Source organism: Hemibagrus wyckioides, linkage group LG20 (assembly GCF_019097595.1).
Source record: "Hemibagrus wyckioides isolate EC202008001 linkage group LG20, SWU_Hwy_1.0, whole genome shotgun sequence".
In the NCBI taxonomy this organism is placed as follows: Eukaryota; Metazoa; Chordata; class Actinopteri; order Siluriformes; family Bagridae; genus Hemibagrus; species Hemibagrus wyckioides.
The window spans coordinates 6,600,248-6,623,823 of NC_080729.1; the positions used below are offsets into that span (position 1 = coordinate 6,600,248).

The 23,576-nt window shown below is 41.0% G+C and overlaps 2 protein-coding genes across 2 annotated transcripts; both read left to right on the forward strand.

Annotated features, from left to right (window-relative positions):
- Positions 1–1,012: 1,012 nt before the first annotated feature.
- On the forward strand, positions 1,013–10,619 carry phkg1a (phosphorylase kinase, gamma 1a (muscle)). The gene is made up of 10 exons (XM_058418674.1): positions 1,013–1,179; positions 2,514–2,638; positions 3,312–3,490; positions 4,968–5,022; positions 5,135–5,200; positions 5,548–5,711; positions 6,277–6,367; positions 6,591–6,744; positions 7,421–7,546; positions 8,816–10,619. The coding sequence occupies exons 2-10, from the start codon at positions 2,556–2,558 to the stop codon at positions 9,080–9,082; spliced, it is 1,185 nt and encodes a 394-aa protein (XP_058274657.1). The 5' UTR covers positions 1,013–1,179; positions 2,514–2,555; the 3' UTR covers positions 9,083–10,619.
- Positions 10,620–10,769: 150 nt separating this feature from the next.
- Positions 10,770–23,574, forward strand: psph (phosphoserine phosphatase). The gene is made up of 6 exons (XM_058418676.1): positions 10,770–10,917; positions 11,339–11,492; positions 14,102–14,236; positions 14,367–14,512; positions 15,745–15,893; positions 23,124–23,574. Exons 2-6 carry the CDS (start codon positions 11,353–11,355, stop codon positions 23,232–23,234), a joined length of 681 nt encoding a protein of 226 aa, XP_058274659.1. The 5' UTR covers positions 10,770–10,917; positions 11,339–11,352; the 3' UTR covers positions 23,235–23,574.
- The last annotated feature ends 2 nt before the right edge of the window (positions 23,575–23,576 follow it).

Genomic DNA, 23,576 nt, shown 5'->3' on the forward strand with positions numbered 1-23,576 from the left:
TCAAACAATTTGATGCTCCCAACTTTGTGGGAACAGTTTGGCCATGACCCCCTATCTGTTCCAACATGGCTGTACACCAGTGCACAAAGCAAGGTCCATAAAGACATGGATGAGGGAGTTTGGTGTGGAGTCCTGTCCACAACCCGATAGAACACCTTTGGGATGAATTAAAGCAGAGACTATGATCCAGGTCAAAAGTGGGACGTCTGCCTTTACATGCACATGAATTGAATGAAGTTGTCCCGCCCTTTGCAGCTATAACAGCTTCAGCTCTTCTGGGAAGGCTTTCCACATGGTTTAGGAGTGTGTTTATAGGAATTTTTGACCATTCCTCTATAAGCGCATTTCTGAGGTCAGGCACTGATGCTGGACGAGAAGGTCTGTCCCACAGTCCCAGCTCTAATTCATCCTAAGGGTGTTCAATCGGGTTAAGATCAGGACTCTGTGACGTTCCTCCACACCAAACTCACTCACCCATGTCTTTACGGACCTTGCTTTGTGCACTGGTGTGCAGTCATGTTGGAACAAGAAGCGGTCATCCCCAAACATCCACAAAGTTGGGAGCTTGAAATTGTCCAAAATGTCTTGGTATGAAGCTGAAGCATTAAGAGTTCCTTTCACTGGAACTAAGGGGCCGAGCCCAACCCCGGAATTCAATGATTTGGAGGGGTGTCCCAAAACATTTGGCCTGTGCATTATTAATTCATTACAGTCAAGTTTTAGTTACAATTAACGATATACAATTGCCTAGACAGGCTTTATAAAATGCCTGCTGAATTATGAAATGCCTATAAAATTTATGCTGATTGAAATTCTAGTGATTATTAGAAAGTGCAAATGAAGAAGTCGCTTATTGTACAATCAAATGATCTAGCAGATTTTGTTATCAAAGTCAGAAGTGCTTCTCAATCAATCAGTGTGAGGAATGTGTGTGTGTGTGTGTGTGTGTGTGTGTGTGAGATCAGTTCTAGCTGTATAAACCGCTTGGACTGCTTTATTTTTGGAGCGTGACATTCTCGCTGCCCTTTCGCGTGCTGCAGCTTGCGCTCGCGCCGCGCACCGGAACACAGCGTTATTGCATCATGGACTGATTTGGACATCTAGAAAAGCGAGAAATCGGACGACACTGTAAAAAAAAAAGCCACACACACACACAGCAGGGAAGACTGATGCATCAAGGTATGCGCTTTGTTTTTTTCGCAGATTCGTCGGTGACGGCGTACTGTCATGGTCAACCCTTACGTAAATCGCCGGTTCGTCGGCGTAGAGCACGATGGAGAATAGCGGCCGCGGAGGACTAATGTTATTGGCATTGCACACTGTTGTGGGGCTCAGTAGTAACTGTAATACAGATTCCATACAGCCGGTATTATCATCACGCTTGCTAGCTATTCACGAGACTTTGTTTTTTGTCCTTTTAGGGTTTTATTAGCTGCACTGGGTTTCAGTCGTTCCGCTGGACACCGGGTATTACCGGAATTAATGTCAAACCTGTGACAGCTGAGAATGTCATCATGGCCTAAGTCATCAGTGTCACTGTCTGTAGTCTGCTGTATCACTTAATACTATGTCATTTAGTTGCTCTTCAGCTATAGCGAGTTAGAAAGGCTACCTATGGTCTATTTGTAAAGCATTATTAACAATAGCCATTGTCGCAAAAAAACAGCTTTCCAGAAAACATGATCCTTATTGAGCAATCCAGAGGTGACACTGGCAAGGAAAAGCTCACGAGGAAGAAACCTGATAGGAACCAATCACAAATGAAGACCCATCTTATTCTGGGTGACACCGATCAGGCATAACATTATGAGCAGTGACAGGTGACGTGAGTAACACTGATTATCTCCTCATCATGGCACCTGTTATTGGGTGGGATATATTAGGCAGCAAGTGAACATTTTGTCCTCGAAGTTGATGTGTTAGAAGCAGGAAAAATGGGCAAGAGTAAGGATTTGAGAAGGGCCAAATGGTGATGGTTAGACAACTGGATCAGAGCATCTCCAAAACTGCAGCTTATGGTCTGCAGTGGTCAGTATCTATCAAAAGTATCTCTTAAGTCCTGTATGTTGCAAGGGGGGCACATTGAGGTCCCGCCTCACACCTTAAAGGACTTGCTAAGATCTTCGTGCCAGATACCAGAGCATACCTTCAGGGTGTCATCTCCATTGCCTCGACAGGTCAGGGCTGTTTTGGCAGCAAAAGGGGATCAACATAATAATTGGCAGGTGGTCATCAGGTTATTCCTGGTCGGTCTAAATCTCTTCTACATGATTATACCATTTAGTCAAATAGTACCGAGTGTGTTAAAAGAAGGTTTAGTATCAGTATAATGTGAATAACTCGCTTTCAGATTAAGCCATTGAAAGAGAACCGATTCAGTTTCACCACCAAGACTGTTGTACTTCAAAAGCTGGCCAAGCTGGCAGACCATCTTAATAATTAATAACATTTCCATAATGACAGTAACACTGGAGTAACGTCTGTATATGTTGCCGTTGTCTGCTCTCATTAAGGTTGCACCCGAGTTTCCTTGGATAATCTGTGAAACCATCATCATGACCAAAGACGACGAGATCCCCGACTGGGTGGGAGCTCAGGAGTTCTATGAAAAATATGATCCCAAGGAGATCCTTGGAAGGTAGCAGTGATGTGCTTGATCTAAACAAGTCCACAGATGTAGTTTTCTATTGTGAAATATTTGTAAATATACACTGCCAGTTTATGGAAAAGTAGATCATTTCAAAGCTATTGGGGGTCAATATTTCTTATATAATGTCTTGTCATGTCCATGAGAACTTTAATTATGTATAACAAGCCTGTATAACAAGGCAGTGCAGATTGCTCATCAGGGCCATATGATTGACCAGTGCCAAACATGTAAATACTCTTATACCTCCAGCATAGCCAGACCTCTTAGAATGATGTGGACCCAGTTATTTTATTGTGGTGGCAATCTAGATTGGAAAAAAATACAAACACAAGTCTATAAGAAATGCTCTGTTTACCTGAAAGGCTTCAAAATTAGGGGAAAAAAATGAAAGAAAACTATTATTTATTAATTTACATTTTGCATTTTGTTTCAGTCTACTTGTAACCTTTTTATTCACTGATGCATAACAAATTAGTTTAATTTGTTTGAACCATTTGGATAAATTACAGTGCATAAACTTTCACCTAAACTATAAACTATATTAACTTAAGAAATCATTTTATTCATTGAGTCTGTATGCATTTAAGATGTTTTATGTTCTCTGGGAATACATTTTGGGCAAGATGTCCTAAATTTTCTGAATTTCTAATTTCTTGTACAGGGGAGTTAGCAGTGTGGTGCGACGCTGTGTAAATAAACGTACAGCTCAGGAATATGCGGTCAAAATCATTGACATAACACCGTCTGATAAAATGTCACCTCAGGAGATTGAGGAGATCAGGGAAGCCACAGTGAAAGAGATCGAGATCCTGAGGAAAGTGTGTGGGCAAGAGAACATAAGTAAGTATTCAGTCTTTTCACATCAGATAGTAGACAACCAAAATCCAAGAACAGTCACGACGTAATCATAAAATCAAGACACAGATATCGTTCTGGCATTATCACAAAAAACAATAAATGGTCGAAAGTTTCAGTTTTAGTTGTGATTAAAGTGAAATCACATTTGGCCTGCTAAAGCCTTGCATATCTCCTTTGGATATTTTGTACATAGATGGTAAAATAGTGGTACATTTCCTTTTTTTTTTAAATACAAGCAGGAAGCAAAACTTTTCTCTGTTATGTTATTATCTGATTCTGAATAGATGCCTTGTCTGTAGTAGACTGATAAATCGGAACATATATTTTTTGCAACATCACTGACATAAGTTATAGTAGAAAAATGGAAAAATAGAACTTGTTGGGGCCTGGTCTAATGTCAGGCCATAACATGCGAAGAAGCAAAAGACAGACAGATGAGCAAAACAAAGGGAGTGTTGCAACAGAAATGCATTTGCCCTGTTGTCCAGAGATTGTGGGTTGAATTCTGATGATGCCACACCCATCTGTGGCAGGGAGTCAATATTGGCTGTGTTCACTGGGTGGGAGTGGCGTAATCTCTGGCGAGTCAAAATATTTCTTTGCCTAAGCCTCAGATCCAAGATGCATAGCAGGAACCTGCATCAGAAGCCAAAGTCCCCTTTTTTCTCATTGTAGACTTCTTCCTAGGTCACCCCTATCCCTAGTTGAGTAATAAAATTGTTTGTCTGTAATTGATGAGAGGGAAACAAATGCACTGCTTGAGGGAAGAGGAGCATTCACTTTCACAAAACAGATAAAATAAAGTCGAACTTGATGCCAACAACATTGACGGGGATGCCTCTACCACCAAGTTTAATCCTTCTTGTCAATAATTTGTGTGCTAGAAATATCCTTACAATTGACTGAAAACATAAAGGAAGCTAAACTACCTAGTTGTGACCTTGACACCCAATGATAATTCAATATAAATCCTACAAACGTTCAAATTCAACTCATTATTCTTGCTTCTCACTAACAAGAATCTTAGACAGGCACACAGACTGATACAAGGACAGGCAGATGGTCGCTAGCCAAAATTTGAGACTTGAGTTCCTGATTGCTGGATCTTGGGCTTTTCTGGTGCACTTGCATCATACTCCAGAGACTATATACGGGCGGGCCTTTTTTTTGGACACCCAATCCGGGCCTGCCAAAAGTCTATAATCTCACAATGACCATGTAAATAACATTTCTACAATACATGGCAAGCTTGAAAGCTTTCTTCTATTGAAGAAAACAATTTTAGGCATTTGACCTTGCTGAGACCTCGATCTTTTGGGTATCCATATAAATCCTACAAACATTCAACCAGTTGAAAGTTTTAGTATTATACCACTAGGCGTGTGTAAAGTGCATGACTAATATTTATATACTGTTTAATATCAATAATCTGTATATATGCCATCCTTTCTGTCTTTAGTTCAGCTGAAGGACTGCTATGAGACAAAATCCTTCTTCTTCTTGGTCTTTGACCTGTGAGTCTGACATTATAACTGCTACACAACTCAACAGACATAATCTCCAGCAAACTTATGCCCTGTAGAAGAACATATGAATGTGATATTTCTTCTTCTTTCTCACTAACAGAATGAGAAAAGGGGAGCTGTTTGATTATCTCACTGAGAAAGTTACACTGAGTGAGAAAGAGACAAGGTTGGTAAAGTTTATTAGTTCAATTAGGTCAATCACCTTGAGTGGGAACCACGAGTGGGAACACTGCATGATCTGGAGATAAGCTCAGCTTGAATGTGTTAGTTGGCAAATGACACCTGGGTGATATTAAGGGTACTGTAGCATATCACTCTTTCTGTAGTGTCTCCAAATCATAGGCATTAGGTTTATGCATAATGCTCCAGGAAGTTTGTCCTGGTACTACCTTGGCATCGCTTTCTCCAGGTCCTAAAGGTTACTGTTGCCTTCTTGTGGTCCAAACATTTTTCCAGTTAGTCCTAAGTGTGCTGATTCCTGTGGCATAACCGGTAACACTGGACTATTTGCAGAAAGATTATGCGTGCCCTGCTGGAAGTGGTGAGCTTCCTTCACTCCCAGAACATAGTTCACAGAGACCTGAAGCCTGAGAACATCCTCCTAGATGACAACATGAACATCAAACTGACCGATTTTGGCTTCGCCGTACAGATTGAGCAAGGGCAGAAGCTTAAAGGTAAGTCCATTATGTTTATCCATCTGAATGTGATTTTGTTATTTCATTTACCTAAGTCATGTGCCTCTCATGCCATGATTTCCTAGGAAATTTTTAGAAACATGGATACAGTCAGAAGCTTTTTCTGTAATTTATTACATTTTTGTAGTCCAGGCTAAATTCTCTGTCTTAAGATAATTCATACAAGTAACAGTTGATTGGAAGGTTTCAGTTCAAACCCAACACTTCCAATGCTACGTCCTTGAGCAAGATCCTTAACTCTCAACTGCGATAGATAGATAGATAGATAGATAGATAGATAGATAGATAGATAGATAGATACTTTATTGTACTTTGTTTCAACTATCAGTACTCTGACACACAAAGGCAAATGGAAAGGCAAAAGAAGCTGCAGTAAATATGCTAGAAATAGTCAAAATGGAGAGAGGTATATTTTTACATCATATTTTTCCAAAATAGAGCATGATCATACATTTTTACCCTCGTGCACACTTTTAAGAATCTGTTTTTTTACCTGCTGGTCATTTGTTTTTAATAAATGTATTATTGCTCATGTAATTCTCAGAGGTATGTGGAACACCAGGTTATTTGGCTCCAGAAATCATCGAGTGCTCCATGGATCCTCATCATCCAGGCTATGGCCCTGGAGTGGATATGTAAGTTAACACTACTGAACATTTATACAAAGCCCACAGAATATTTTAGTGCAATTTAGGCTCATACTGTATATTCATTTAAAGGTCATCTTTTCAAAACTTTCCTTTGTGAATAGAAATGATTATACTTTGTTCCATGTCTAGTTTTAAGTGAATTGATATTTGACTACACCTCTTGGATATTATAAGCTCTTTAATCTGAAATGACCTGTTGTTGTCATAGCTGGAGTGCTGGTGTGATCATGTACACACTGCTGGCTGGATCTCCTCCATTCTGGCACAGGAAACAGATGCTGATGCTCCGCATGATCCTGGCAGGAAACTATCAGTTCACATCGCCAGAGTGGGACGATCGCTCAGACACCATTAAAGATCTAGTATGTAATGAGTTTCTTTAAAGGAGAACAGGATGCTACACACATGACATACTTGGGTATTGTGCTGTGAATTTCTTTTAATTAAATATACTAAAAATGCAGTTGGAATGGGAGTTTCACAGCCTGACTTTACACTTATTAGGAGTCATAAGTAAGCATAAAGTCAGTCTCCAACAAGCCACAGTTTTTTCCCTTCATGTGATGTAAATAAGACATCCTCCTGGTGGTCCAGTTTCAGGATCCCTTGCTCTTATTGCCGCGACCCGGGTTCGATTCCTGAGCAGCGAGCTAACCCAGCCACTGAAGAGTTAACTCTCAGTGCCGGTCCCAAGCCTGGATTAAATGGGAGGGTTGCATCAGGAAAGACATCCAGCGTAAAACCCGTGCCAAATCGAAACAAGCAGACCAAATGATCTGCCATGGCGACCCTGAACAGGGAGCAGCCGAAGGAACATGTGAAGTAAATAAGACAAAAATCAAATGCAGCTTGTCATGTTACAGAGAACGTGCAAAGCCCACTGGCCTGAAGGCTCCCTCGTTTGTTTAATATTTGTTTCGATTATGTAGATCGTCTTCCATACAGTTCACTGTGAATTAGCTGTTACTATATAAATGATGTTATTAATTACACTGAAAATCAACAAAACACAAAAATGTATAGCATTATCGTTTTCAGATCTCCAAAATGTTGGTGGTGAATCCAGAGCAGCGCTACACAGCCAACGACGCCTTAAATCACCCATTCTTTCAGCAGTATGTGGTGGAGGAGGTGCGGCATTTCAGCCCATACAGGAAGTTTAAAGTGAGTAAATGTAAATTAAGTAAAGCACACCCAAATCTTTCAGTCTGTTTGGTGCATGAAAAAAATTGACAGATTTGTGATTATCCTCATTAATTAATTAATTTATACACGCTTAGACTAACAATGAATTTGTCTAAATTCGTTCTTTAGATAGTTGACGGTCAATTTCTTGATGTCCAAAAAGGATTACACATGGAACCTTTTCTAATAAGGAAACTGTCATTTTTAATCATCTTTAATAACTTAAATTGATTATTGTATTGTTACTTGCCAACAATATATAATTCTACCAGGAAATGGTGGACAAAGTACATTAGAATATATGTATATAATTAATGTAAATATGTGTGGATATTGGGTTTGTGTCAAAATATTAATTAAAAGTGAAAATAGCTAGTCAAAATTTGTACGGTAAAAGTTCCAAATTCCTAGATTTACATATCCAAGTAAAAATACAAGATGTTAATCTTTCTCAAACACAAATTTGCAACAACTAGTGTAAACGCAAAAGGTACAGGATATGCACACCTGCTTGCTGTAAATCCCGTTCCAGATTTATTCCCCCTTTTCTGTTATAATAACCTCCACTCCTCTAGTACAATTTCAGATGTGGCAGTGGAGATTTAGGTTCATTCATCCACAAAAGCATTAGTGAGGTCAGGCACTGATGTCAGGTGAGGAGGTCTGGGGTGCAGTCAGTGTTGAGGTCAGGGGTCTGTGCAGGACACTTGAGTTCTTCCTCTCCAACTTTGTCAAACCTTATCTTCATGGAGAGTGCTTTGTGCACAGTGGCATTGTCGTGCTGGAACAGGTTTGAGGAAATTTTAATACCACAGCTACATCCTGTACAATCGCATGCTTCCAACACTGTGGCAACAGTTTGGGGGAAAAATCACAGTGCTAGTCATGTCATGTGTTTTTTTTTTTTTGTTTTTTTTACAACTTTTATAATTTATATCACATCTAATAAAAAGGAATTTGTACAAATTGTCAGGTTTGAAGAGACTGTAAGTCTAAGAATCTTTACACATATATGATGTTATAGGGTGCTGTGATATGGTTGTGGGCCAAACAAGTTAAGTAAAAGTTAATATCCACAGAAACCTGGTGGATTTATGACTTTAGAGATTTGTACTGTAAGTAATTTTAAAGGTCTGAATAAAAATCTATGAATTTAAAAGGATAGGATTTCGGAGTATTGCGTTTTAATGAATTTTTATATATAAAAGTATATAATAAAGAAGAAGTGTTTTCCATTTCTGTTCACAGGTGATCTGTATGACCGTCCTCGCTTCAGTGCGCATTTACTGCAATTATCGTCGTGCTAAACCTGTCACTAAGGACGTGATCAAGAGTGACCCCTATGCAGTGAAACCAATTCGCAAACTCATCGATGCCTGTGCATTCAAGATCTACGGACACTGGGTGAAGAAGGGCCAGACGCAGAACAGAGCGGCCTTATTCGAGAACAGCCCAAAGGCCATTTTACTCTCTATAGCAGCTGAGGCTGAAAATTCCTCATTGCGTACATGGTAGATGAAATCGAGACATCTGAATTGACGGAAACTGGGAAAGTGTCTTGATCGAGAATGTTAATGTTATTTTAAATTCAGGAAACTGACTTCTGATCTTATTTCATAATGGTAAATGTGCACATTTTATCTATAATTTATTTGAAAATACAGAGAGCAGCTCTAAAATGTACTGTAAAAGAGAAATGCTCTAAATGAATTAATTTTGTTTGACATTATGGAAGCTGAAATATTTGCATATCTCCAGGGGGTCAGCAATACGTGTATGTTAAAACCTTATTAATAAGCTTTCACATACCTCATATATGTACAGTGTAGCTAGAAATGGGGTTTTAACTATGTACACTAAACTATTTAGCTTGTTAGATGCTAAGTAAAATGTAAGCTGCATTATTAAAAGATGAGTTCTATTTTACCCCTTTTAAGAGGCTGAGAATCAACTGAATATCTTCTTGTGCACATGCAAGTGAGCATAGATTTATTTGTGGATAAGTAAAAGCATAGCACAGCACAGTGGTCAGCACTTCTCTGGGTTTTAAAGGGACAAAGAATGCCTGTGCCAAAGAGACTGGTGTCAGCTCCAACCATTGTGCTGGAGTACATTACGAGTCTACACAAGAAGCCAAACTAAAATCCACAAAAAACTGCCTTTACTATAGCAATCACATCATCAATAAGGGAGAGGGAACACTGCATGCGCTGTTGATAAGCCGAACTTTAAAGTACTGGTGTCCAGATAACTCTACAGGGAGTGTATCCTAATCATGGGCATTAGTTAGATGCATGCTGCTGCTACCAGGGCATCATGATGCACTTACTCAAGGTTTAGTCTATAGTTTCAGTCTAAGTCTATAGGTCCGAACACCTTTCTACTTAGTCCTAAAATTGTGTCTGTTCCTCTTGACATTGTGGCATAGGTTATCAAGGTAAATCTCCTCAATTCTCCCTGCAAGTTAAGATATTTAACATACACATCTAAAACATTTAATACATGTTATACACCCATATTGACATCATTACAATGACACATTCTGTCTCAAAAAACTTTCACAGTACAGTCTGATCACACCAAAATGTGTTAATCTCTAACCAAAAAATAAATAAATAAATAAACGTTTTCTCAGTACATTCACGACAGAAGCAAGAACTTTCAATGTTTATACTATATACAATATCGGGATTCAGATCTATATATGCATTGTAGAGATCTGAATGTAGTGGCACGTGATTGGATGCGATGGCTCCTGTCGCCTGTCTATCAGCAGAAGGTCCCGCCCCTAACCTTTACGCCCATACACACCCACACCCTGTGTGTAGTACCGATGCTGACACGGTTACAGCGAGGCGAAGACGTTTATTCATCTGGCTATTAAAAGATGAACTGAGGAATGTGGGTCTGAGATAATAAAATCCGCTACAACTCGTTTTAATATATATTTATTGTTTGGCGCTTCTTAAAAAAACAACACTGCTATCTAACCATATCAAACAACTCTATAACCGGCTTTCGCTAGGAATTCTGGGAAACTTTATGCGTCAGGAAAAAAAACGTGGCTCATGACAACCTAAGAAACGTCATGAACCCAGAGAGACCGACCAACCGTTATGATCTACCCGTTATTTGATTGGCTAGCGCAGATGAAGGTCGTCGCAGAAGGGGCGGAGCTTTTGAATCCGGGCTCCTCCCTCCGAATGAGTATGGAAAAAGCCCTGTGTTAGCGACAGTGCCGGTTGCCTCGGTGCTTCGTATGTTGGCGCAGGTACCGGGTTTTTTTTTTCCAGCGTAGTGTACGATATATCGTAGTTGATCCCTCGACGTCTGTAAAACGGAGTGAACAGGTAAGCAATATGCACCTAGAACGTTTATAAACCGTTTGCAATTATGTTGATTTGTGTTGCAGGATTTATTAGAAGTCTTTGCCAAATTGCCGGTTTAGATAAGTTGTCAGAGACAGCCCCCCACCCCCACCCCCTACCCCTACATTTCAGGGTGATGCAATAATCTGATCAGAGGCGATCTACTTCAGACCTGAGAAATCATTCATCATTATTCATCAGGGAAGACTTGATAGCATTACGATCTGTGCAGCTGCCCGGTGTGGACGCCAATTAGTATCTGTCTCACGTGCAGAAAGGAAGTTCTTCTTCTTTCCATGCGAATGAGTTTAGTATGTGCCATCAAACTTGCCCTTCATGATCAGCTCGCTCGATAGAAACCATGTGGGGTTTTTATTTTTTTATTTTTTTTGTGCTTTGTAAGCATTTTGCAGGACGATGACAACATTAGCGCAGACCAAGGAGACGTTCCGCCTGGCCGAGGCGGTGTGCTTTGATGTGGACAGCACTGTGATCCGGGAGGAGGGCATCGATGAGCTCGCCAAGTTCTGCGGCGTTGGAGACGCTGTCACTGAAATGTGAGTGTCTTCTACACACAAAACCTTCACAGGAGAAATCTGAGAAGTGATGGAGACACTCTATGTAGCACACACGGATGGGCATAGAATCATCTCTAAGGGCAGCTGGAGAAATCCAGGTATGAGTTTATGCTGCAAAAGACAACCACTGGTAGAATATTTAGAGAGGCGAACATGTCAGAAGACTCCACTAAATTTCACGAAACATTATCCTAAGCTGTATTACCTCGTAACGTTATATTTTAACCACATGTAATGGTCCGTTATGTAGGTGAAGGACAGTGACATCAGGGAGAAGAGTTTCATCTACCTAACCCTAGTGAGAGAACAGAAAATCAGGTAGTTCTAGGTTGTTTTTAATCCAAAGGTGAGAAACCTAGAGCTCTTGTAAGGATGAATCAGTTACTTGTCTTTATACAAAATTTACTGCACTGTGCTGACATCTAGACCCGAGTCCAAAACACATCAAGGATTTTTTTATCCCAATATTTTTTGTGAACGTGAAATAATTGAGTAAGGTGCAAAACTTATTTTTTTTTTGCTTTGTTTGTGTTAGTAATCAAAATGAAGAAGAAACAAGGCTTAAACAACTTGCCCGCAACTCATTAATCAAATTATGGACATAAAGTAAACAAATTGTGCGAAATATCTAAATTGGATTGTCAGATTAATTTAAACAGACATTACCATTATACACAATCATATAATCTTTATAAGCGCAAGAAAACATAGTGTAAACAGTTCAGTTTAAAGTAAAAGTGAAGCTAGTTTCATTGGGCTTTTACTCTATTTCCAGCACTACTTGGATATAAAAATGCAGTGAATAGATTTGAGAGACAACACAGTCTTTGTTATAAAACCGTCAAGGACTTTAAGGCCTTTGAGTTTTGTTGAGTGCATGAAAACAACAGGCTGTGTAGAGTCCTGATCAGCTCCTGGGAATTTAACAGATCCTCCCATTTTGCCTTAAACTTTGAAAATGACCAAACTACACACCACTTTATAGTTTCTACTGGCAGATATATAACATGTCTTTCTGTCAATCCTTGCTCACAACTGCTTGTAGCGTCTGGGGACACCTATAGTGTTAGAATCCTGGGCTGGATAAAAGTTACAGCTTGAGATTACTTCATCGTACATTACTTTTAATGTAAAGTGGAAGCTCAGTAGTGAAGATGTTGGATCAGAAGGTCATGAGTTACAATCCCACCAATACCAAAAGTGCCACTGTTGGGACCTTGAGCAAGGCCTTTAACCCTCAACTGCTCAGTTGTATAAATGCTCTAGCACTCTGTCTGACAAAGATTTAAATAACTTGGGTGTGAAATATTGGCTGTGTCCTAAATGACATAATACACACTATGCACTATGTACTCTATAGCCATCTAGTGTATGAGTTTTGGAATGGTAGCTTCGTTTCAAACAGTTTACTAAGCAGTTATATAAGACCTGTAAGTCGTTTCCAGGCTGATGGCAAATGACATCAAAAGTGAAATTTAATGCGAAAATGCTAGCGACAGACAGACAGACAGACAGACAGACAGACAGACAGACAGACAGACAGACAGACAGACAGACAGACACTCACTCAATTCATCCCAAAGGGAAATTTACAGCTTCCAGCAGTATCCATAAACACAGGTAATAAATAAAAAAAAGAAGGAATATAACAAAAAAATACTAAATACCTGAATTTAAGGCTACAAATGTATAACAAAAAATATAAGAAATAACAAAATATAACACAACTATAACAAAATATAACAAAAAAATATGACAAATAACCAATAATAAAATAAATACAACAAAAATACTACTTATTATTATTATTATTATTATTATTATTTAATAATAGTTAAAAAAATATAGCAAAAAATACTAAATACAGAGATTTAAGGAATACAAGTTAAGTAATGTGCAAAAAAACAAGAATTTAAAGGTACAGACATAATGAGGTGATGTGGGTGAATTATGGATTAGGGTGAGTTTTTTCTCATCCACCGTCATTGTGGGCATAAAGTGTCCAACTTTTGCTTGAATAAATGCATGTCTTATTTAATAACTTACTCAGGGATGTGCTAGCTTAGTGGTTAAGGCATTGGACTAAGGACAAAGGTTTTGAGTTCAATTCCCAGGTTCACCAAGCTGCCTCTGCTAGGGCTCTGAGCAAGGCCTTTAACCCTCAGTTGCTTAGTTGTATAGAAAATGAAGTAAATTGCTCTGGATAAGGGCGTCTTCCAAATGCCAGAAATGTAAAGGCTTTACTGTTAGAATATTCAGTATGAGCACACTACTATACTACAAAATGCAGATATTCATGCACAAGTATGCAATTTGGGCTTATTTATTTTACACCTATTTATTTTGATCGCCACATCTGATGACCGGTAGTTAATCAATAATTAATAGTGAAATTATATGAAAGTTTGAAATGAAGTGGAAAGTGATAACCCATTTGTATTTATTTGTGTTGATGTGAAGTTCAGGCAGCATTTAATATGCTTTCTCCAGTGTGCATTTATTGTGGCAAAAGTGCATGTGAGTAATGTTCATTTTCAGACCATGTAGTCAGACATGTGAGTGCCTGTTTATATGACCTTTGTTCCCAGGACTCGGAAGGCCATGGGAGGATCAGTAACATTCAAAACGGCTCTGACGGAGCGCCTGTCCATTATCAAGTGTTCACGGGAGCAAGTTAACAAACTGATAACGGACCATCCTCCTCAGCTGACTCCAGGTATTAAGTAAGTTGGTGTTGATTCAGTTTCCTAACATGGCTCACCACTTTCGGTTTACACATCTAAACTGAAACACATCCGAATAACCGAATGATTTTAATCAGAAGATGCTGAAGTGTAAATCTTGTATGTACAGGGAACTTGTGGAGAGGCTACATCAGCGCAATGTGAAGGTCTTCCTGATTTCTGGAGGGTTTCGCTGCATTGTGGAGCATGTAGCCACTCAGCTTGGCATTCCTCTCGATCATGTCTATGCCAACCGCTTGAAATTTTACTTCAATGGTAAGAAAAGCACAGCACTTTCAGACACATCCATTACCATCCACTAAATTGCTAGTTTGTAGGTGTATAATTACTGACCATAGCTTCATGTCAGTCTTGGGGTAAGAAAACATCCAGCCAACAGTAGTTTTGTGGTCACTAATGAAAGAGTAGAGGATGATTAACACAGTGTGCAAGGGAAAATATGAGATGCAATCTCTGTATAAGCTGAACACCTTTAATTTGGAGCAGATGTGTCTAGTAAAATAGTCAGTAAAATGTTTAAAAACCTCAACAATGCTGACCCACTCATACCACACTACCACCACCTAGTCCACTACCCAGTGTATATAATATTTGATTTGTATTGGTCTCTTTCAGCAGATAAATAGGGTAGAGGGGACGGACATATCTTGCCTACATGTAACTAGTAATCATATACAGTAGGTTTACACGATAACATTGACATTAAAAACTGGACATATACTGATATATTAAATATTATTATTATTATATGATCAGCTTTTTGCCATGGATGCAGTGATGCTTCTCAAACCAAGTTTGATCAACACTTTTTCCTTCGGGCCTTTGGGCAAAAAAATATAACAACTCTGCTCAGTCCAGATAGTTCTGACCAGCTGATAAAACACAGATTGAGCCTGTCAACCTGTTTGCTTGGCCAGCTGTTATTTTTTCCAGACACTCTTATTTTGAGTCAATTCTGAATAATAGGCCAGATTTCCTAATTTCCTTTTTTATGAAACAACTAGTCTACCATGTTGAGGAAGCAGCAATAACACAGAAATTATTTACATCAGCTTGGCCTGCCTTCTGCATCTTTTTTCACCCGGAAAAGTATTAATTCATTATTGCATGACATTATAAAACACCCTTATACATAGAATAATGTGAAACTTTGTCCTGGTCAGAATCCCTTCTGATCTGAGCTTCTAAGAAAGTTGTGATGTCATGTATTTGCAATATCTCACTGACTTCCTGCCAGATTTGTGTTGGTTCTGAATACCAGTGTTGAATACCAGTAACCCGGTGTTTGCTTAACATTCTATTAAACCTCTCCTAACTATATGTATGACCACTGTTTCCTGTTTATGAATGCACTAAGCTCTTTCATATCCTCTAAATAGCACTTCCTCTTAGTTGTTAGTTCATGATCTGAACCATTTGTCTAAAACTGATGATGTGTTTTCAAATCTCGTTTTAACTAAATCAGTATTTATAATATATGTTTTTAGGAGAGTACGCAGGGTTTGATGAGACTCAGCCCACAGCGGAATCAGGAGGCAAAGGTAAAGTGATAAGTCTGCTAAAGGAGAAATACGGCTTCAAAACAATAGTGATGATTGGAGATGGAGCCACTGACTTAGAAGCCTGCCCTCCTGCTGTAAGTGTACCTTGTATCTTTCCAAGACTGTGGAATTATAATCCTATGACTTTTCTTTTTGACAACAATGAGCTCAGGGTACATTTTGTTATTTTCGCTGTTAATGTGTGGCATATGGAATTAAACACAAAATTCACTCTCATACTTTGAAAACGTCCTAGTGGCCGGTGTGTGTCTGTGTATCTCTTTGTGTCTGTGTCTGTCTCTGTGTTTGACTGTTTGTGTGTGTGTGTGACTGTCTGTGTGTGAGACTGTCTCTGTGTTTGTGACTGTGTCTGTGTTTGTCTGTGTGACTGTATCTGTGTGAGACTGTCTGTGTTTGTGTGTGTGTCTGTGTTAGACTGTGACTGTGTCTGTGCTTGTGTGTGTGTGTGAGACTGTCTCTGTGTTTGTGTATGTGTGTGAGACTGTCTCTGTGTTTGTGTATGTGTGTGTCTGTGTTAGACTGTGACTGTGTCTGTGTGAGACTCTGTGTTTGTGACTGTCTGTCTGTGTGTGTTTGTGTATGTGTGTGTCTGTGTTAGACTGTGACTGTGTCTGTGCTTGTGTGTGACTGTCTGTATGTGAGACTGTTTCTGTGTTTGTGTCTGTCTATCTCTGTGTTTGTGACTGTGTCTGACTGTGTGTCTGTGTTCGTGTGTGTGACTGTGTTTGTGTGTGTCTGTGTTAGACTGTGACTCTGTCTGTGCTTGTGTGTGACTGTGTGTGAGACTGTTTCTGTGTTTGTGTCTGTCTATCTCTGTGTTTGTGACTGTGTCTGACTGTGTGTCTGTCTGTCGGTGTGTCTGTGTGACTGTGTCTGTTTGACTGTCTGTGTCTGCCTGTGTGTGTGTGTGTGTGACTGTCTGTGTTTTACTGTGTATGTGTCTGCCTGTGTGTGTGTGAGACTGTCTGTGTTTTACTGTGTATGTGTCTGCCTGTGTGTGTGACTCTGTCTGTGTTTTACTGTGTATGTGTCTGCCTGTGTGTGTGACTCTGTCTGTGTTTTACTGTGTATGTGTCTGCCTGTGTGTGTGACTCTGTCTGTGTTTTACTGTGTATGTGTCTGCCTGTGTGTGTGACTCTGTCTGTGTTTTACTGTGTATGTGTCTGCCTGTGTGTGTGACTCTGTCTGTGTTTTACTGTGTATGTGTCTGCCTGTGTGTGTGACTCTGTCTGTGTTTTACTGTGTATGTGTCTGCCTGTGTGTGTGACTCTGTCTGTGTTTTACTGTGTATGTGTCTGCCTGTGTGTGTGAGACTGTGTTTTACTGTGTATGTGTCTGCCTGTGTGTGTGAGACTGTGTTTTACTGTGTATGTGTCTGCCTGTGTGTGTGACTGTCTGTGTTTTACTGTGTATGTGTCTGCCTGTGTGTGTGACTGTCTGTGTTTTACTGTGTATGTGTCTGCCTGTGTGTGTGACTCTGTCTGTGTTTTACTGTGTATGTGTCTGCCTGTGTGTGTGACTCTGTCTGTGTTTTACTGTGTATGTGTCTGCCTGTGTGTGTGAGACTGTGTTTTACTGTGTATGTGTCTGCCTGTGTGTGTGACTCTGTCTGTGTTTTACTGTGTATGTGTCTGCCTGTGTGTGTGACTCTGTCTGTGTTTTACTGTGTATGTGTCTGCCTGTGTGTGAGACTGTGTTTTACTGTGTATGTGTCTGCCTGTTTGTGTGAGACTGTGTTTTACTGTGTCTGTGTCTGCCTGTTTGTGTGACTCTGTCTGTGTTTTACTGTGTATGTGTCTGCCTGTGTGTGTGACTCTCTGTTTTACTGTGTATGTGTCTGCCTGTGTGTGTGAGACTGTGTTTTACTGTGTATGTGTCTGCCTGTGTGTGTGACTCTGTCTGTGTTTTACTGTGTATGTGTCTGCCTGTGTGTGTGACTGTTTGTGTTTTACTGTGTATGTGTCTGCCTGTGTGTGTGACTCTGTGTTTTACTGTGTATGTGTCTGCCTGTGTGTGTGAGACTGTGTTTTACTGTGTGTGAGACTGTTTTACTGTGTATGTGTCTGCCTGTGTGTGTGAGACTGTGTGTGTGACTGTGTTTTACTGTATGTGTCTGCCTGTGTGTGTGACTCTGTGTTTTACTGTGTATGTGTCTGCCTGTGTGTGTGACTCTGTGTTTTACTGTGTATGTGTCTGCCTGTGTGTGTGACTCTGTGTTTTACTGTGTATGTGTCTGCCTGTGTGTGTGACTCTGTCTGTGTTTTACTGTGTATGTGTCTTCCTGTGTGTGTGACTCTGTCTGTGTTTTACTGTGTATGTGTCTGCCTGTGTGTGTGAGACTGTGTTTTACTGTGTATGTGTCTGCCTGTGTGTGTGACTCTGTCTGTGTTTTACTGTGTATGTGTCTGCCTGTGTGTGTGACTCTCTGTTTTACTGTGTATGTGTCTGCCTGTGTGTGTGAGACTGTGTTTTACTGTGTATGTGTCTGCCTGTGTGTGTGACTCTGTCTGTGTTTTACTGTGTATGTGTCTGCCTGTGTGTGTGACTGTTTGTGTTTTACTGTGTATGTGTCTGCCTGTGTGTGTGACTCTGTGTTTTACTGTGTATGTGTCTGCCTGTGTGTGTGAGACTGTGTTTTACTGTGTGTGAGACTGTTTTACTGTGTATGTGTCTGCCTGTGTGTGTGAGACTGTGTGTGTGACTGTGTTTTACTGTATGTGTCTGCCTGTGTGTGTGACTCTGTGTTTTACTGTGTATGTGTCTGCCTGTGTGTGTGACTCTGTGTTTTACTGTGTATGTGTCTGCCTGTGTGTGTGACTCTGTGTTTTACTGTGTATGTGTCTGCCTGTGTGTGTGACTCTGTCTGTGTTTTACTGTGTATGTGTCTTCCTGTGTGTGTGACTCTGTCTGTGTTTTACTGTGTATGTGTCTGCCTGTGTGTGTGAGACTGTGTTTTACTGTGTATGTGTCTGCCTGTGTGTGTGACTCTGTCTGTGTTTTACTGTGTATGTGTCTGCCTGTGTGTGTGACTCTGTCTGTGTTTTACTGTGTATGTGTCTGCCTGTGTGTGAGACTGTGTTTTACTGTGTATGTGTCTGCCTGTTTGTGTGAGACTGTGTTTTACTGTGTCTGTGTCTGCCTGTTTGTGTGAGACTGTGTTTTACTGTGTATGTGTCTGCCTGTGTGTGTGACTCTGTCTGTGTTTTACTGTGTATGTGTCTGCCTGTGTGTGTGACTCTCTGTTTTACTGTGTATGTGTCTGCCTGTGTGTGTGACTCTCTGTTTTACTGTGTATGTGTCTGCCTGTGTGTGTGAGACTGTGTTTTACTGTGTATGTGTCTGCCTGTGTGTGTGACTCTGTCTGTGTTTTACTGTGTATGTGTCTGCCTGTGTGTGTGACTGTTTGTGTTTTACTGTGTATGTGTCTGCCTGTGTGTGTGACTCTGTGTTTTACTGTGTATGTGTCTGCCTGTGTGTGACTCTGTGTTTTACTGTGTATGTGTCTGCCTGTGTGTGTGACTCTGTGTTTTACTGTGTGTGTGAGACTGTGTTTTACTGTGTATGTGTCTGCCTGTGTGTGTGACTGTCTGTGTTTTACTGTGTATGTGTCTGCCTGTGTGTGTGAGACTGTGTTTTACTGTGTGTGTGAGACTGTTTTACTGTGTATATGTCTGCCTGTGTGTGTGAGACTGTGTGTGTGACTGTGTTTTACTGTATGTGTCTGCCTGTGTGTGTGACTCTGTGTTTTACTGTGTATATGTCTGCCTGTGTGTGTGAGACTGTGTGTGACTGTGTTTTACTGTATGTGTCTGCCTGTGTGTGTGACTCTGTGTTTTACTGTGTATGTGTCTGCCTGTGTGTGTGACTCTGTGTTTTACTGTGTGTGTGAGACTGTGTTTTACTGTGTATGTGTCTGCCTGTGTGTGTGACTCTGTCTGTGTTTTACTGTGTATGTGTCTGCCTGTGTGTGTGACTCTGTCTGTGTTTTACTGTGTATGTGTCTGCCTGTGTGTGTGACTGTGTTTTACTGTGTATGTGTCTGCCTGTGTGTGTGAGACTGTGTTTTACTGTGTGTGTGAGACTGTGTTTTACTGTGTGTGTGAGACTGTTTTACTGTGTATGTGTCTGCCTGTGTGTGTGACTCTGTCTGTGTTTTACTGTGTATGTGTCTGCCTGTGTGTGTGACTCTGTCTGTGTTTTACTGTGTATGTGTCTGCCTGTGTGTGTGAGACTGTGTTTTACTGTGTATGTGTCTGCCTGTGTGTGTGACTCTGTCTGTGTTTTACTGTGTATGTGTCTGCCTGTGTGTGACTCTGTCTGTGTTTTACTGTGTATGTGTCTGCCTGTGTGTGTGACTCTGTCTGTGTTTTACTGTGTATGTGTCTGCCTGTGTGTGTGACTCTCTGTTTTACTGTGTATGTGTCTGCCTGTGTGTGTGACTCTGTCTGTGTTTTACTGTGTATGTGTCTGCCTGTGTGTGTGAGACTGTGTTTTACTGTGTATGTGTCTTCCTGTGTGTGTGACTCTGTCTGTGTTTTACTGTGTCTGTGTCTGCCTGTGTGTGTGAGACTGTGTTTTACTGTGTATGTGTCTGCCTGTGTGTGTGACTGTCTGTGTTTTACTGTGTCTGTGTCTGCCTGTGTGTGTGAGACTGTGTTTTACTGTGTATGTGTCTGCCTGTGTGTGTGACTCTGTCTGTGTTTTACTGTGTCTGTGTCTGCCTGTGTGTGTGAGACTGTGTTTTACTGTGTATGTGTCTGCCTGTGTGTGTGAGACTGTGTTTTACTGTGTGTGTGAGACTGTGTTTTACTGTGTATGTGTCTGCCTGTGTGTGTGAGACTGTGTTTTACTGTGTATGTCTCTGCCTGTGTGTGTGAGACTGTGTTTTACTGTGTATGTGTCTGCCTGTGTGTGTGACTCTGTCTGTGTTTTACTGTGTCTGTGTCTGCCTGTGTGTGTGAGACTGTGTTTTACTGTGTCTGTGTCTGCCTGTGTGTGTGACTGTCTGTGTTTTACTGTGTATGTGTCTGCCTGTGTGTGTGACTGTGTTTTACTGTGTCTGTGTCTGCCTGTGTGTGTGAGACTGTGTTTTACTGTGTGTGTGAGACTGTGTTTTACTGTGTATGTGTCTGCCTGTGTGTGTGAGACTGTGTTTTACTGTGTATGTGTCTTCCTGTGTGTGTGACTCTGTCTGTGTTTTACTGTGTATGTGTCTGCCTGTGTGTGTGACTGTGTTTTACTGTGTCTGTGTCTGCCTGTGTGTGTGAGACTGTGTTTTACTGTGTGTGTGAGACTGTGTTTTACTGTGTATGTGTCTGCCTGTGTGTGTGAGACTGTGTTTTACTGTGTATGTGTCTTCCTGTGTGTGTGACTGTCTGTGTTTTACTGTGTATGTGTCTGCCTGTGTATGTGTCTGCCTGTGTGTGTGAGACTGTGTTTTACTGTGTGTGTGAGACTGTGTTTTACTGTGTCTGTGTCTGCCTGTGTGTGTGAGACTGTGTTTTACTGTGTCTGTGTCTGCCTGTGTGTGTGAGACTGTGTTTTACTGTGTCTGTGTCTGCCTGTGTGTGTGAGACTGTGTTTTACTGTGTGTGTGAGACTGTGTTTTACTGTGTCTGTGTCTGCCTGTGTGTGTGAGACTGTGTTTTACTGTGTCTGTGTCTGCCTGTGTGTGACTCTGTCTGTGTTTTACTGTGTATGTGTCTGCCTGTGTGTGTGAGACTGTGTTTTACTGTGTCTGTGTCTGCCTGTGTGTGTGAGACTGTGTTTTACTATGTATGTGTCTGCCTGTGTGTGTGAGACTGTGTTTTACTGTGTATGTCTCTGCCTGTGTGTGTGAGACTGTGTTTTACTGTGTCTGTGTCTGCCTGTGTGTGTGAGACTGTGTTTTACTGTGTATGTGTCTGCCTGTGTGTGTGACTCTGTCTGTGTTTTACTGTGTATGTGTCTGCATGTGTGGGTCTCTGTGTGTATATACAAATAAATACACTATATTGCCAAAAGTATTCGCTCACCCATCCAAATAATCAGAATCAGGTGTTCCAATCACTTCCATGGCCACAGGTGTATAAAATCAAGCACCTAGGCATGCAGACTGTTTTTACAAACATTTGTGAAAGAATGGGTCGCTCTCAGGAGCTCAGTGAATTCCAGCGTGGAACTGTGATAGGATGCCACCTGTGCAACAAATCCAGTCGTGGATTTCCTCACTCCTAAATATTCCACAGTCAACTGTCAGCTGTATTATAAGAACGTGGAAGTGTTTGGGAATGACAGCAACTTAGCCACGAAGTGGTAGGCCAAGTAAACTGACGGAGCGGGGTCAGCGGATGCTGAGGCGCATAGTGCGAAGAGGTCGCCAACTTTCTGCAGAGTCAATCGCTACAGACCTCCAAACTTCATGTGGCCTTCAGATTAGCTCAAGAACAGTGCGCAGAGAGCTTCATGGAATGGGTTTCCATGGCCGAGCAGCTGCATCCAAGCCATGCATCACCAAGTGCAATGCAAAGCGTCGGATGCAGTGGTGTAAAGCATGCCGCCACTGGACTCTAGAGCAGTGGAGACGCGTTCTCTGGAGTGACGAATCGCGCTTCTCCATCTGGCAATCTGATGGACGAGTCTGGGTTTGGCGGTTGCCAGGAGAACGGTACTTGTCTGACTGCATTGTGCCAAGTGTAAAGTTTGGTGGAGGGGGGATTATGGTGTGGGGTTGTTTTTCAGGAGCTGGGCTTGGCCCCTTAGTTCCAGTGAAAGGAACTCTGAATGCTTCAGCATACCAAGACATTTTGGACAATTCCATGCTCCCAACTTTGTGGGAACAGTTTGGAGCTGGCCCCTTGCTCTTCCAACATGACTGTGCACCAGTGCACAAAGCAAGGTCCATAAAGACATGGATGACAGAGTCTGGTGTGGATGAACTTGACTGGCCTGCACAGAGTCCTGACCTCAACCCGATAGAACACTTTTGGGATGAATTAGAGCGGAGACTGAGAGCCAGGCCTTCTCGTCCAACATCAGTGTGTGACCTCACAAATGCGCTTCTGGAAGAATGGTCAAAAATTCCCATAAACACACTCCTAAACCTTGTGGACAGCCTTCCCAGAAGAGTTGAAGCTGTTATAGCTGCAAAGGGTGGACCGACGTCATATTGAACCCTATGGATTAGGAATGGGATGTCACTTAAGTTCATATGCGAGTCAAGGCAGGTGAGCGAATACTTTTGGCAATATAGTGTATATTGCAATATATTTGTAGACTCTATTCATCATATGGGTGAATGACTTTGCACTGCTGTACTATTTCAGAGCGCGTTCATTGGATTCGGTGGCAACGTGGCGCGGCAGCAAGTCAAAGAGAAGTCGTCTTGGTACGTGACGAGCTTCGGGGAGCTGATAAAAGAGCTGGAGAAGATTTAGGGTTTCGCCGACGTGCCGCCTCACCGTTGCCTCGCTCGTGTGCCTTTGTGCTGCCTTTACATATTGCACAATTTTACTGACTTGCACAGATTTCTAATTTTAATGTTTTGAATTTTAACATTCCATCATATGAAGCTTTTTAATACACTACAGTGTTTACAAGGTGTAGCAGACGTGTTTAAATGTTAATCTAGTCAAAAACTGATCAAACCTATCGGGTAGTTCTAATTTCTTTTGATCGTGATTAGAGCGTTTTTATGACGGTGATGCTTTACTAGATCTTAAAATTATTGTTTTTTTTTTTTTACAATATATGCAATGTCTGTATCTTTTAAAGGAGAC